This window comes from Neltuma alba, unplaced genomic scaffold, assembly GCF_004799145.2.
Source record: "Neltuma alba isolate B1F8T4 unplaced genomic scaffold, ASM479914v2 tig00012624_pilon, whole genome shotgun sequence".
Taxonomy (NCBI): domain Eukaryota; kingdom Viridiplantae; phylum Streptophyta; class Magnoliopsida; order Fabales; family Fabaceae; genus Neltuma; species Neltuma alba.
Window position 1 is genome coordinate 61,944 of NW_021637065.1, and position 14,648 is coordinate 76,591.

General features: G+C 28.4%; 1 protein-coding gene across 1 annotated transcript; it reads left to right on the forward strand.

The window, feature by feature from the left end:
* Positions 1–8,685: 8,685 nt before the first annotated feature.
* On the forward strand, positions 8,686–13,305 carry LOC114729296 (probable LRR receptor-like serine/threonine-protein kinase At3g47570; the record flags this gene model as incomplete). The annotated part of the gene is made up of 2 exons (XM_028916277.1): positions 8,686–9,389; positions 13,259–13,305. Coding segments are annotated over exons 1-2 (744 nt in total), but the record flags the coding sequence as incomplete, so codon positions are not given.
* Positions 13,306–14,648: the final 1,343 nt, after the last annotated feature.

The window sequence follows — 14,648 nt, forward strand, 5'->3', positions numbered from 1 at the left end:
ACTGGAGGTATATTTAAAACACTACCTTGGAATGAGAAACACGTCACATAAATGTTGAACTTCAAACATGGTGGTTTTAAGAAAAGAATAATTGTCTTATCCCCGGGGGGGGACGAGAGGCGAAAGTACTATTGAAGGAACAATATATCCACGCAAGCTTCTTTTCAATCATGAAAGTATGGTCCTGGACGTGAAATTGTTCAACATGCAATGAAATTAATTAAGGGACTACCTCAAAAGATGAAAGAATGCCTCAAAAAATTAATTAAGGGACAAAACTTCTCATTAGCATACATTTTTTCAATAGGATTAACAAAAGGGTATTTTTGTCATTTCTCTTGAATTTCAAAATTCTAATCTGGATTTACTTCATTCTCTGTCATTTTGAAGTATTAGGTGCCTGAATTGAAAAATACTAATTTCAAGATTTTTTCCCCCTAGAATTTGGCTTACATCACTAAACAAAGTTTAGTAATAGAATACGTCTCAAATTTCAAAGCAAGTTTAAATCACAACTTTGTTCGAACATCAGCAACAAACTTGGAATTCGTTTGGGTACATATTAAGTCATATCCTCAAGCTAAACCAACCTTAATTCTATTAGGATCGATCTTATCCTTCAGTATAATTTTTCAAATTTTTCTTCTTCAAAATTGCATAAAGCAATTCCTGTTAATCTCGAGCTTAAGAATGGATTATTAGATTGATGATTCTGCTCCTTGAAATATGCAGACAAAAAGTGTACTTCTCCTGCCACACACAAGAATACATACTTTAAAAAGTGCTTATTCTTAACCTCTTTTCCTTTTAGTAAATATTTATATTATATAAATTGATTGTGCAGTGCATGTATCGTATAACGTTAATACTATTCAACCTTCTACTTTTAGATATAAGAATTGTGCACCGCGTTGCTTTTAATTCTTTTCATGTAAATAACGCGATTGTGTTTTAATTATTGTACATTCATTTCTTGTTTTTAACTGGACTATCAATATGCACCAAAATATTACACACACACAGACACACACACAGACACATATATTTAAAGTGGCATTATTTACATGTATCTTGAAGAAGTAATTATATTTTAACCAAGACGATATCATATTCATATAAGAAGGGATATTTAGAAGCAGTTTCTTATGAGATGGAGTGTGATGACTTTGATGTCTACTGCCAAGTCAAGCACGCCAGTCACATGTATCTGCAAATGGGAGATAGAAAGATGTAATACATTCAATCAAATTAAGACTAAAGACTTTTTGAGTTACTCTCTCAAATTAGACTCAATCAATGAAAATGAAATGTGGTCCAAGGAGAAAAATTACATTTCATAAAGTGACAAAGAATCTCTCTCATCAATAACGTATATTTTGGGTTACTTTGTGAGGTATACGATATAGTGATAATGAAAATATGGTCCTTGATATAACAACAGACTATTTGTATAGTCAAAATTTCTCCTAATCACTAATGTAATTTTCTTTCTCTTTTCTTGCATCAACTTCTTTTTGGGCACAACTTAGTGTTTGAACTCTCAACCGTTAATATATGTATACTAGTAATATTTTTTAAACTAACATTTTTAGTATTTGCTATGCTGCAAATTTTTTATCAAATGATAATTTCCTATCAAATTAAGACTAGTGCAATGAAAATGAAAAGATGTGTGGTCTAATAATTGAAATTACACCTCATAAAATGAAAAAGCTTGTTCTCATCATTAAGATATATTTTGGGATTACTTTGTGGCTTTACAATATGGTGATAATAAAAATATGGTTCTTGATATCATAATACCCCACTTGCAGGGTCAAAAACTCTCCTCATTACTAACTTAATTTTCTTTCTCTTTCATTGTATCGACTTAACATTTGAAAAGTCTACCATGTCATGTGCCTACTCTTTTGAGGTGGATGGGTGAATGAGTCCTTTTCACAAATAATTATTCAGTTATTGAGTTTGTAGAAATATTGTTCTATTTATTTTGAGATTTTTTTAAAATCCACATAATCTATTTATATATCTATTTTTAGCTTGCCAAACGTGTCATTAGTTCATGCCCCTCCCTACAATTTATATATCAAAGTATCAGTAAATTCAATTTATGGTTACATATTCATCTATTACTAATATTAAAAAAACCATGCAAATATTTAAAATGCACAGAGAGAGAGAGAGAGAGAGAGAGATCACCGTTGAAACAGTTTGGGTATTTTTATAAAAGCACAAATTATCAAAGATATAAAAGTGATATATTTTTAGTGTAAAGAAAAGTGATATCTTTATGTGCTGGCCAAATAAAAATTGTATAATATCTATAATTTATGCTGTTAAATTAAATTTTAAACTTTTTAAAGTTAAAACATTATTTTCAAAATGAAAAAAATTTCTCAAGGCCCCATGCTAATAACTAATCTGCCTTTTAGCTGAACTTAAATATTATCATGACAGATGCCTTTTTGCAATTTGGGCATGGCATTGTGTTTACTAAAAAAAATGAAATTGTTGGCTTTATATATTTATATGGCAACTAACTAAATCATAACCAATTAGGTGTGGGTAAAGGTCAATGATTCAAATTTTCCCAATGTATCCCAAAAGATCTTAACAAATTATAATTATAATTATAATTATGAATAGCACTATCATTATTTAAAAACATAATTTTCTATATTTACCAATAATTTTTTGGGAAACTTAGGGAGAAAGACCTAAAATTAATATTTATTGAAAAGGATATTAAAAATTATAATTATTGAGAAAGACTAAAAAACGGAATATAAATACACAAATACTAAAATGGCCCCAATCACATACCTTACATTTCTGAAACCGCATCTTAATAATTTGACAGTTTTGTATTAAAAAAAATTATTTGACAGTTACTATTAAATGTAATATAATAAAAAATTGCAGTTTTGATTATTTTAAAAATTAGCCTAAGTAGTTTCTAAAAATAAAAAGAGCACTGATGAAAACATATAGACGCAAGAAGAAATTACAAAATTTGAAAAAAAATAAAAATTATTTTTATGATGTTAATTAAAAATAATTTTTATTTTTCATAAAATATCTCAACGTCCACAACTTACTATGAAAATTTTAAACAAACTGAAACTAATTCATTTTGTTAAGTTTAAAAAACAATCTTTTGCATTAATTTGAATCTTTTTAATTTTAATGTTATAGAAAAAGGAAAAATTAAAATCGTATATAAAATTTGCTACTCTAATGAAAAGAACGAATAGAGACACACATATGAATATTAAGAATGTGGGAGGCACAACTCATTAGAAGGAACGGACTGTCGAATCTTAGGAGTGGAATTTGAGTCAATATGAGTATATATGATTACTAAATAAAAAAAGTATATTAATACCGAAACAGATGCACGATAACCGAAAATTAATATCCCTCCCGTTTTTTAGCCAATAATTATCAAAACTTGAGATGTGGGAGTTTTGTTACGGGCAATTTAGTATATGTATATTTATACTTTAATTTTTGGTCTTTCTAAATAATTATAATTTTTAAGATCCTCCTTGATAAATCACTCCCTTTAGGTCCTTTATTTTAATTTTTCAATTATGTTTTATATTTATTTTTGTTCAGGGGTATTGCACTTTACTTATTACTTCTTTTGACGAGGGCACTTCAAGTCTTGGATTGCAAATCTCTGCAGTTTGAGTTGTGGTTCTTCAAAGATGCAGTTTGTTTGATTAAATGGAAAATTATTCATATGAACCACATCGGAAAATTAAATATATAGAGGCCTTCAGAAATTCACCTTTTTCTTTACAAATTTTAAATTTTACAAATTAATTTACTTATAAATATGAAATTTTAACTTGTAATATCAATTTTTTTGCCTGATTTTCTCACATGAAATTTATGCTTAATTTTTCATTGATAACAAATAACAATTGTGTTAGAATACTACAAAATTTTCAACATTCCACTAGTAGCAGCAACAGTGGTAGTGGTAATAATAGTAATAGCAATAGTAGTAGTAGTACTAATAATAATAATAATAATAATAATAATAATAATAATAATAGTTGTGAACACCTTTTTTCCCTACAAAAATGCTAATTTTTTTGAGTTCAAAATGTATTTCTTTTTGGAATTTTAAAAACACACGGTGATAATATGTGTATGCGTTACTAACAAATATTTTAGATATGTATATGTAATATCTAGGGATCAATTTTAAGTTCTGTTTCACAATGTTATTCCAACCAGTATTCAGCTATGATATTGATATTAAATTAAAGGTTCAATAATATAAATGGAAATTCCAATCAAAATATTGAAATTTTTAAGCAAAGAATTTACAGAAGACATCTTGCGCTTTATCATTTTTAATGGTAAAAATATCTTGTCATAGGACCCTTCTTTGACGCAGGCAACAACATTTTCAGAGCCCTTCTAAAAAGGCTAGGTCAGTTTTTCAAGAACGAAAAGAAGATATTTAAAGAATGAACAATAAAATATAACAAAAAAATTGTTTTATATATTAAAATTTACATATATTTGTTTGGTCTCCAAATACAACGGGTATCAAATATGACTAAAACATGCTGCTTCAATGAAAAATAAAACATCGTTCGTTTCTATTATATATTGTTTTGGTTGTTTTTTTTTTTTTTAGCATTACACAATGTTATTTTTTCTGGTAGAAGAAAAATAATTTTTTCACAAAATCATTTGATATTAAAATATAATAACATGATAATATATCTTTATCGAATAACGTGATTTTAAATTATTTTATGATGTTAATATCAATATGGTTTTTCATTATGATATTTAATTTGATTTTAATCATGATATATTTTGATATAAAAGTAAGGGTATTTTAGTTATTCATGTATTTACTCATTTTCTTTCCTTCTTATTTTTTCTTGTCCATCGAAATGGGAGAGATAGTAATATTTTCTTTCCAGTTTTCTTTTCTCCCCGTTTTCTCTCCTTCCATTTTCTTTCTTCCCAACTTTTCTTCCCATCCAAATGGAGGGTAGCCACTAGAATGATTTTCATTTCAACAATAAAATTCAAACCCCTTACTCCTTTAACGTATGTGCTATCCTATATTCATATAAACGAAACCAAATTTAGTTTTGTTAGGATGTTATCCTTCAATATAATATTTCAAAATGCTTCAAAAAAATATGCACATAATGATCCCTTCAAGCCTGTGGTGTAGAAATTGTATCATCATATTCAGTGTCTGTGTCTTTTAAAATATACATGCAAAAATACATGCTCTTTTTTTGCCATTACAATATATAAAATCTGGAGAGAGAAAATAAATTCTGAACTACTCGTGTTTTTGAAGTCAATTGTTGTATTTTCTTTTGGGTAAACTAAAATGGTATTACCTAATTAAAATTACAAACACACGCACACATGTGAGTTGTTTCGTGTGAAATGGAGTGTGACTTTGAGGTCTAATTACAAGTCTAGCTGTCCATGTACCAATGCATCCATCCAATGAATTAAAGATTGCAGACTTGTGATAGATATGTTGTGAATGGTAAGGACAATTTGTCGATGCATGATTCTTCCCAATAGTAATTAATGTTCTTTTGGAGGTATCATCTATATATATGGCCCACAAGGTTGACCATAAATGAAATAATGCCAAGAAAATGAAAATGTGATCTAAGAAGTGGAATTATATTTTCTAAAGAGACGACAAAGTTACGTCCTTCTCATTACTAATAACGTATTTTATGGGGTTACTTTATTACCTATACAATACAAATGATAATGAAAACATGGTCCTTAATTATGTGATAACATACCACCTATAGGATCAAAACTTTTCTTCATCACTGACGTAATTTTCTTAGCTCCCTTATTTAATCAACTTGTTTTGGGAACAACTTTAATGTTTGAATAGTCTACCGGGCCGATTTCATTTATGCTCAACTATTTGTTGGGTTATTAACATGAATATATTTTGATTTAGTGTTTTGTCAATGTCTCTGTTTGGCTAGTCTTAAAGAAATTCAGCTTTTAGTATTTTGTAGTTTATCTAGCACTTTAAAGTATTTTTTTTAATTGTATCTAGACTCCAACATCCTAAAGTATTTTTAACTACAATTTTACACTTAGCTGTTATTTATAAATTTATTTTTGTGGATGTATTTTCATTTTGAAAATTCCCTAATTAAAATAAATTGAAGGCTCAATTTAATAAAATAGATTATACGCTCGTTGAACAAATGCAAATTGAGACTACATCGAAATTAATATTTTAAAAAAATAATATTGGTTTACAGTCATAATACTAAAACTGTACGTAATCTGTTTTTATTTATATTGTTGTGAGAAAAGATACTATATTCTCTTTTTTTTTTAGCAACAAGAATATCTTATCATCTTTATACCCATTTTTTCTACGTTACTTTTGCAGACCCCACTGAAGCACCTGAGTCTAGACTATAGATCAGTTACACCAAAAGGAAAAAGAAAGAAAAAGAATAAGACGATCTAGAAAGAATGAACAATAAAAATTAACCCAAAAAAAAAAACACTTTATTCAAATTTATGCCTGTTTGGTTGGTTTCCAAATACATGATAAGGTATTAAAGATGACAGAGACATACCGCCTCAATTAAACATTAAAGATTGCCGGTTTTGTTACATTTTTTAATTAGTTATATCGTCCACAAAATATTTTCATCACAATGTTGGCAAAAAAATTTTTAATAAATCTAATTATAATATGTCAGTACACATCAAACTTTAAGGGGTGTTTAAGTCATATTTTTTTGCCACTTACTTTAAAAATCCTGCCATAAGTATATATTTTCGAAGGCCCCTGACAATACTGCAAAAAGTGCTTTCTGAACTTTTTTTCCTCTTAATAAATATTTAAACTATAGATTGATTATGTAGTGAATGAATCATATAACATTAACATTATGCAACTCTTCTCGGCTTTTAGACAACAATTTTGCACAGCTAGCATTGCTTTTAATTCTTTTCATGTCAATTATGTGATATGTTTTGCTTCCTTTCAAAACTACTGTACATGCATTATTTCTTCTTTTTTTTTTTAATAGACAATCAACATGCACCATCAATATATATATATTTATAGTACTAATATATAGTGGTATTATTTAGGTGTATTATTGACGTCAACTAAGTGGTCTTTTAATTTTAAACCCAGATGATACCACTAAAATAAAATATTCATATAGGAGGAGATAATTAGAAGCAGCTTCTTATGAAATGGAGAGTAAGACTGAGGTATGCACCAATCAAATTTAGACTTTTTCCGCTTTTTACCAGAATCAAATTTAGACTTCGGAGATATATGTTTGTGAAGGAATAATGTACCCACGCAAGCTTCTCCCTATCGTTCTTTTGGGGTATTCTCTCTTATCAAACTAATGCAATGAAAATGAAATTACATTTTGTAAAGAAACAAAATTTGTTCTCATCACTAATGTACATTTGCTCTGATAATGAACCACTTGTAGGGCTGAAATTTCTCCTCTTTACTAACTCAATTTTCTTTCTCTTTCGTTCCATTTGGGACAATTTAATGTTTGAAACGGCTATGCTTCTGAGGTGGATCTGTGGATGGGTGAGTCCTTTTCATTAAAAAAAAAAAAACTTCATAAATACTTAGTAGAGTTTGTGGAAATATTGTTCTGTTTATTTTGGGATTTTTTTTAAAAAAAAAATCCATATAATCTATTCATATATTTATTTTTGGTTTGCCTAAATTATCATAATTCATGACTCCATAAAATTTATATATCAAAGTATCAATAAATTCTGTTTAATTACATATTCATCTATTAATAATATTAAAAAACCTTTAGAATATTCAAAATTCAGAGGGAGGGAGGTAAGGGGGAAGAGTTCCTCAACGTTTAAAGACTTCGGCTATACTCATAAATGCACAGAGTATCAGATAAAAAGTGATATTTATGTGCTGGCCAAATATAAACTGTGATATCTATGATTTATGTTGTTAAACTAAATTTTAAATTTTTGTCCTAAATATTTATCCTCATCACTAATGTCATTTTCTTTCTTTTTCGTTGCATCACTAAATATTTACACACACATTAGTAATTAATAATTTGCATACTAACATTTTTATTATTTATCTTTTATCATATGATAATTTCAATATTCATACGTATTAAAATATACAGTAGTTGCCTTGAATAATTAGCTGCAAGCTTATAAGAATATGCATAAATTGATTAATTGAATTAACAGCATGCAATGGGAAAGAGGAATAATACAAAACACAAATATCTTTCATCAATTTAGATTTCGTGCATGGTGGTTAATTTGAAGAAAGGAATAACTGTCTCACCCAAAAATTAAAAACAATAAAAAAGAAAATGCAAAAATATTGAAGGAACAATGTATCCACGTACACAAGCTTCCTGTCAATAATAAAAGTGTGGTCCCAGAAATGAAATTGTCCAACACGCAATGAAATTAAAGGGCAAAGCTTCTCCTGATTTCATAGCCTGCAACATGTGACCACAAGTAAAATAATTAATTTTAGTTGAATTTCTTGTAACCTTATCACGAAAGATGTCCTTTTGCAACTACGCATTTTGTTTGCTTTGGAATCAAAGAAGTATAAAACGACGTGTATGTTAATTCCTGGATGCAGAATACTTGAGATTTTGATAAGTCTGATATGCTACACATAATGGGAAGATCTTCGTCTTTTGTTTTCCTCTTGTTACTTCATTGCTTCATGGCCTGCTTAGTTTGGAGTGATACAAATATCATTACTGACAAATCTGCACTTCTTGCCTTTAAATCCTTTATCACTTCAGATCCACACAATTTCTTAGCTAATTGGTCTGTCTCTTTTTCTCCATGCAGCTGGATTGGTATCACATGCAATACTCGTCATGGAAGAGTCCACTCCTTGAATCTTGGTGGCATGGATCTTAAGGGTACCATATCTCCACAACTAGGAAATCTCTCGTTCCTTGTTGAACTTAACCTCAGTGACAACGATTTTCATGATCAAATACCAAATGAGCTAGTTCAATTGCGTAGATTGGAACTACTCAATTTGAGCTACAATGACTTCCATGGGCCAGTTCCGGCATGGATGGGAGATTTATCTTCACTTGAGCAGCTAAATCTTAGAAATAATAGTCTTAATGGATTTATTCCACTATCTCTATTCAATCTGTCAAGGTTGGAGACTTTGAATTTGGTTTCTAATTCCATTGAAGGGACTATTCCACTTGAGGTGGGAAGACTTCAGCGGTTGAGCACTTTAGATCTTGGAGCTAACAAACTTTCAGGAAACATTCCCAACACAATCTCAAACTTATCTTCACTGGAGTTATTGAGTTTGTCTCATAACAATTTGTCAGGTATTTTTGTGTGTTGTTTTTATGAATTCTTTAAAGTTTTACCACCATTTTTTATTCTTTTTCAAAGGAAAAAACCATGCATCATCAGAATAACGAAACGGTTTATACAGTCATAAGTTTTTGAAAATATGTGTTTATTATTCTGTCATTAAACATTTTTGAAGGGTTTTTTCAAGTTGAGTAGACCTAAGAACGAAATATTCGGAACATTTAATTTTGAATGGGATAATCCAAAATTTATTTTTATTTTGTTATTTATTAATAATGATTGTTGTTTATTTCTAATATTTATATTTGTTTTTGTTTTAAAGTAGTGTACTTGGTTAGCATAATCTTATCCTAGTTCTCTTGATTGTTTTTAATTTTGAATTTTTTTTGTTATTTTTATGAATTTTTTTAATTTTGCCAAAATTTTTCTATTATTTTTTAAAGCGAAAAAACCATTCATCATCAGAATCATGAAACGATTTATACAGTCACACCACGAGTGTAATAACATATCTAATAATGGGCTTGTCACAAGTTTTTGAAAATATGTGCTTATTATTCTGTCATTAAAAATTTTTAAAGGGTTTTTTCAAGTTGAGTAAACCTTAGAACAAAATATTTGGAACATTTAATTTTGAATGGGATAATCTAATTTTTATTTTTATTTTATTATTTATTAATAATTATTGTTGTTTAAAAAAGTTTTTAGAGTTAACAGAAATAATTTTTCTGGGAGTCTCCCAAAAACGGGTTTTAATAGGAATGATGAAAAGGAAGGACTGATTGGATTTCAATATATTTCTTAATGTCAATGATCATGAGTCTGTCCAATGGATTTAATGAGTGGCTACTAGCCCAGATGAAGAAAAAGGGTTATACTTTTAAATAATAATTGTAGTTGTGGTTTATCATTTAGAATATTTTTTTTATTTTTCAAAAATGTGCAACTCTTACTGTATTTTAATATATATATATATATATATATTGTCTCATGTACATAATAACTTGTCACACGTAAAAAAAAAAAAAACATTGTTATTGAGATCGGAGATCTTTCTCAACTAAAATTATTGTATCTTATCTTTGCGAAAAGTAAAAATACAGTATATATGGGAATCAGCTCAGTGATTTAATTACGTGGTTGCATTAAATTATATTCCAATATTTCATAAGATATTGCTGAATAATGATTTTGCTAAATTGCTTTTAAAGACATGGAATATGATGCTTTCTTTCAATCACAAAGTGAATAAGAATAAAATTAAAATGGTATACTTTTCAGAATCTATGAGCACCATGTGTGCTGATGCGTCTAATACTGTGCTTTTCTTTTTTTTTTAACTCTTTGAAATAGAAATAAATTTGAACTTTGATTTGCTTCCCATCCTGTAGTTCATATTATAAGTTTCACACACATGTAAATGTGAGGTCATAATTGCTTAAAAAATCTCTAAAAAGCATGGAAAGTAACGTGACAAGGATGATGACAAATTTTCTTAAATCTTCCATCACTTTGGATCCATATAATTTCTTGGCTTATTTGTCTTTACCAGTTTGTTAGATATGTTTTAGAGAAATCCGGGCTTGTCTCGATTGTTTTTTTTTAAAAAAAAATTTTATGCATTTCTTTTTTTTTTTCCCAGCATGTTCCTATTCTGTTTTAAATAAAAAAAGGGGAAATTGCAATTTAGGACATTGGAATTGTAAAACGCAGATAGGGACCTTTGACAACTTCACTTTGGGTTTTGACAATTTCATGACATATTATTGTTGTCAAAACCCAAAGTGAAGTTGTCAAGGGTCCCTATCTGCGTTTTTGCAATTCCAAAGTCCTAAATTGCAATTTTCCCAATAAAAAATTGTCAACCAATTTTAAAAAATGGACAGTGAAGTCATAAACCATGGGCAAAAGAATATTGTTATAAACTTACAATATCAGTCCAAACAGATCTAAAAGCTCATAATCAGTCTTCGAAAATAAATGTTTATTATTTCGTTATTAAAAATTTTCTGAAGTTTTTTTTTTTTGCCAAAAATGAGTAAGCCTAGCAAAAAGCATATTCGGAACATTTAATTTCATTTAAACAATCTAAATTGTATATTAATTTTATTTTAAAAAAATTGTGTAGTTAACAAAAATATTTTTTCTAGGAGTCTCATGATGGAAAGTATGGGCCAATCGAACTTCGATGTGTGTCTTAGTTTTTTTCCTTAATCACAGTTAATCGAAGAAACTCATAATCTTATCTTTGCAATGAGGTGAATACAGCTTATATGGCACATAGGAATTTATCAGAATTAATGTGTAATGGCCGTTATTTAGTTCATGTTATAAGTTTCACACACATGTAAAGGTGGGGTCCTAACTTGCTTAAAATTAAAATCTTCAAAAATCGGTAAAATATCGCATCATTAAACAGGAAGCCCCATTAAAAATAACCTGACAAGGATGACAAAAAGGGTTGGCTGGGATTTCAATGTTTTTTCCAGCTTCTAATTTTTCATTTTCCCCTATATTTTCTTCTTAATTGCAAATTTTTTAAGTTTTTCTTGTCTAATATAGAGACAATCCATTTGAATTTGTCAGAGCGAGTCTCACATCGATCCAAGAAAAAAACAACATGCTGAAAAATAATTTATATATATATATATATATATCATTCAAGGATGGCGGCTCTTTTAAAATGATTAAGATGATGATTCAATGCTCTAAAAATAATTTTAGATAAATAATCTTAGCAGTATTAACAAATTAGCTCAACCTCCATCTTAGGGTCACAACACGACATTAAAACTTTCGGCGATGATATCTTATCTCTTTATTGGGTCTTTAGTAATTCGCTGTTTATACATATTTAGGGATATTTTTAAATCCAACTAATTTTTTTTTTATAATTCTGCAATGCGAAACATGAAAAAAAATCTAGCATTTGTTTTTCTCTTGTTAATGGGACAGAGACGAACATTATTCTACTGATAAATCCGTACTTTTTATTCTTAAATCTTCTATCACTTTGGATCCATATAATTCCTTAGCTCATCTGTCTTTTAACAGTTTGTTAGGTATTTTTAGAGAAATTCTGGCTTGTATCAATTGTTTTTTTTTATTTTTTTAATATTTTTATGCATTTCTTCTAACTTTTTTCAGAATTTTTCTATTCTTTTTTAATTAAAAATTCAACATCCAATTTTTAAAATGGCTGGGGAAAAGAATATTAGTACAAAAGGATCTAAAGGCTCATCATCAATATTTGAAAATAAATGTAGTCATTAAAAAGTTTCTAAAGGATTTATTTTTTTCAAAATAAGTCTGTCTTAGAAGAAACATACTCGGAACATTTAATTTTGTTTTGGATAATCTAAATGAATAATTTTATTTTTTAAAAAATTTTGTAGTTTGCAAGAACTATTTTTCTAGGAGTCTCATGATGAAAAACAAGGGTCAATGGGATTTTGATGTGTATCTTAGTTTGTTTTCTTAATTTTTATTGGAGGAACTCAATATGAATTAATGAATCCAAAAAAATCTGAAAAGATAACAAAATAAAGGGAAGTAGAAAACACAGTGTAATGGGCCTTGTGGAGTAACCCATTATGTTTTCTGACATTAAGCCATCCAAATTTCTCAACAAATCACATGTCCAAATTATTTGGTCTATGGTCAATGGCCCAGCCAAATAGAAAGGGTTATTCTTTTTTATAAATAATAATTGCAGTTGTGTTTTATCATTTAGAATCTATTTGTGTTATTTCTAAAAAATGTGCAAGTCTTACTATATGTGTTTTTTAAAAATGCAAATTGTCTAATGTGCATAATAACTTATTATAAATAAAAATTGTTACTGACATTATTCTCTTTATTTCCCCTCTAATATTTGAAGGGAGCATCCCAAGTGAGATTGGGAATCTTTCACAACTGAAGAAACTGTATCTTAGAAATAATCAACTTGCTGGTTCAATACCATCTTCATTATTCAACAACTCAGTGCTGCAAGACTTTGAACTTGCAATAAATAACTTATCTGGCAGTCTCCCAACAAATGTGTGTGCTGGGCTTCCAAAGCTACAAATATTTTTTGTGAATAGAAATGATTTGTCTGGCGAAATACCCTCCACTTGGCATCAATGCACAGAATTATTAGAATTGCAATTGGGATATAACAAATTCAACAGAGGAAACATACCAATTGACATTGGAAATCTGACCAAACTTCAGTGGCTATCTCTTCGCAACAGCAACTTGCAAGGTAAGAGTTTTCATTATTATATGATTGTCTTAAATTCTGATAAGTCACGAATTTGCATTACAAATTTAATGAATAATACTTTTGTTAGATTGCTTCTAAAGACATGAAATTTGATTCTTTCTCTTCATCCCAAAATAAAATAATGAATCATTGAAAAATAAACTAATCAGCATTTGCGCCGATCACATTCCTTCTGTTCTTATTTTTCACTTTCTCCTGCGTTTTCTTGTCTGTGTCTATCACATATGTTCTTATGACATGTAAAGGGAATATATCTTAAATAAAATTGGAAAAATATTATCTACTAATAGTATGGAATGATAAAACATTATAAATAATATAAATGCGGAATCTTATATGTAATCTTATATATAATATGCTTGTTCTATAATGTTTGCAAAATGTTTTAGCTGAAATTGCTTTAAGAGTGATGAAGATTCTAGTATACATGATATGTTTTACACAATCCATTTTTCTTAACTAATTTGCATCAGGAAAAAGTTATGTTGCTCTACACAGGGTTTAGAAAACTTAAATGCAAAATATAAATAATTTGGCTGTTCGTTTTAAATAGGTGAAATTAATTCCATCATCTGCCTTTCACATTTCTTCTTTACAAGAAATTTTAATTTCGAATTATTTGATATTAGAAAAGTCCCTTTTAAATTGCTTTCCAATAAAAACTAAATTATTTCTTAATAATTTTAAGCCTCTAATTAACACAACTCCATGCATATCCATAATGAGATTTAAATATAAATAATAATTTACAATCCCAACATATTAAAAGATCAAATTATGAATTGATAGTAGCCTATTATTTTGGTTGTGGTTGAAGATAGTAGCCTATTACTTTTAAGGCAAGTTCTCGACTTGTTATATTTGAGTGTTACTTGAGGTTCTTTGGTTATATTTAAGGCAAGTTCTCGACTTGTTTTTAGACATGCCAGAGTTAGTAATATATGAAAATTTTTCTATGGTAGGACAAGTTTAATACTAAAAACAGAAAAGGTTTCAGTTGTGT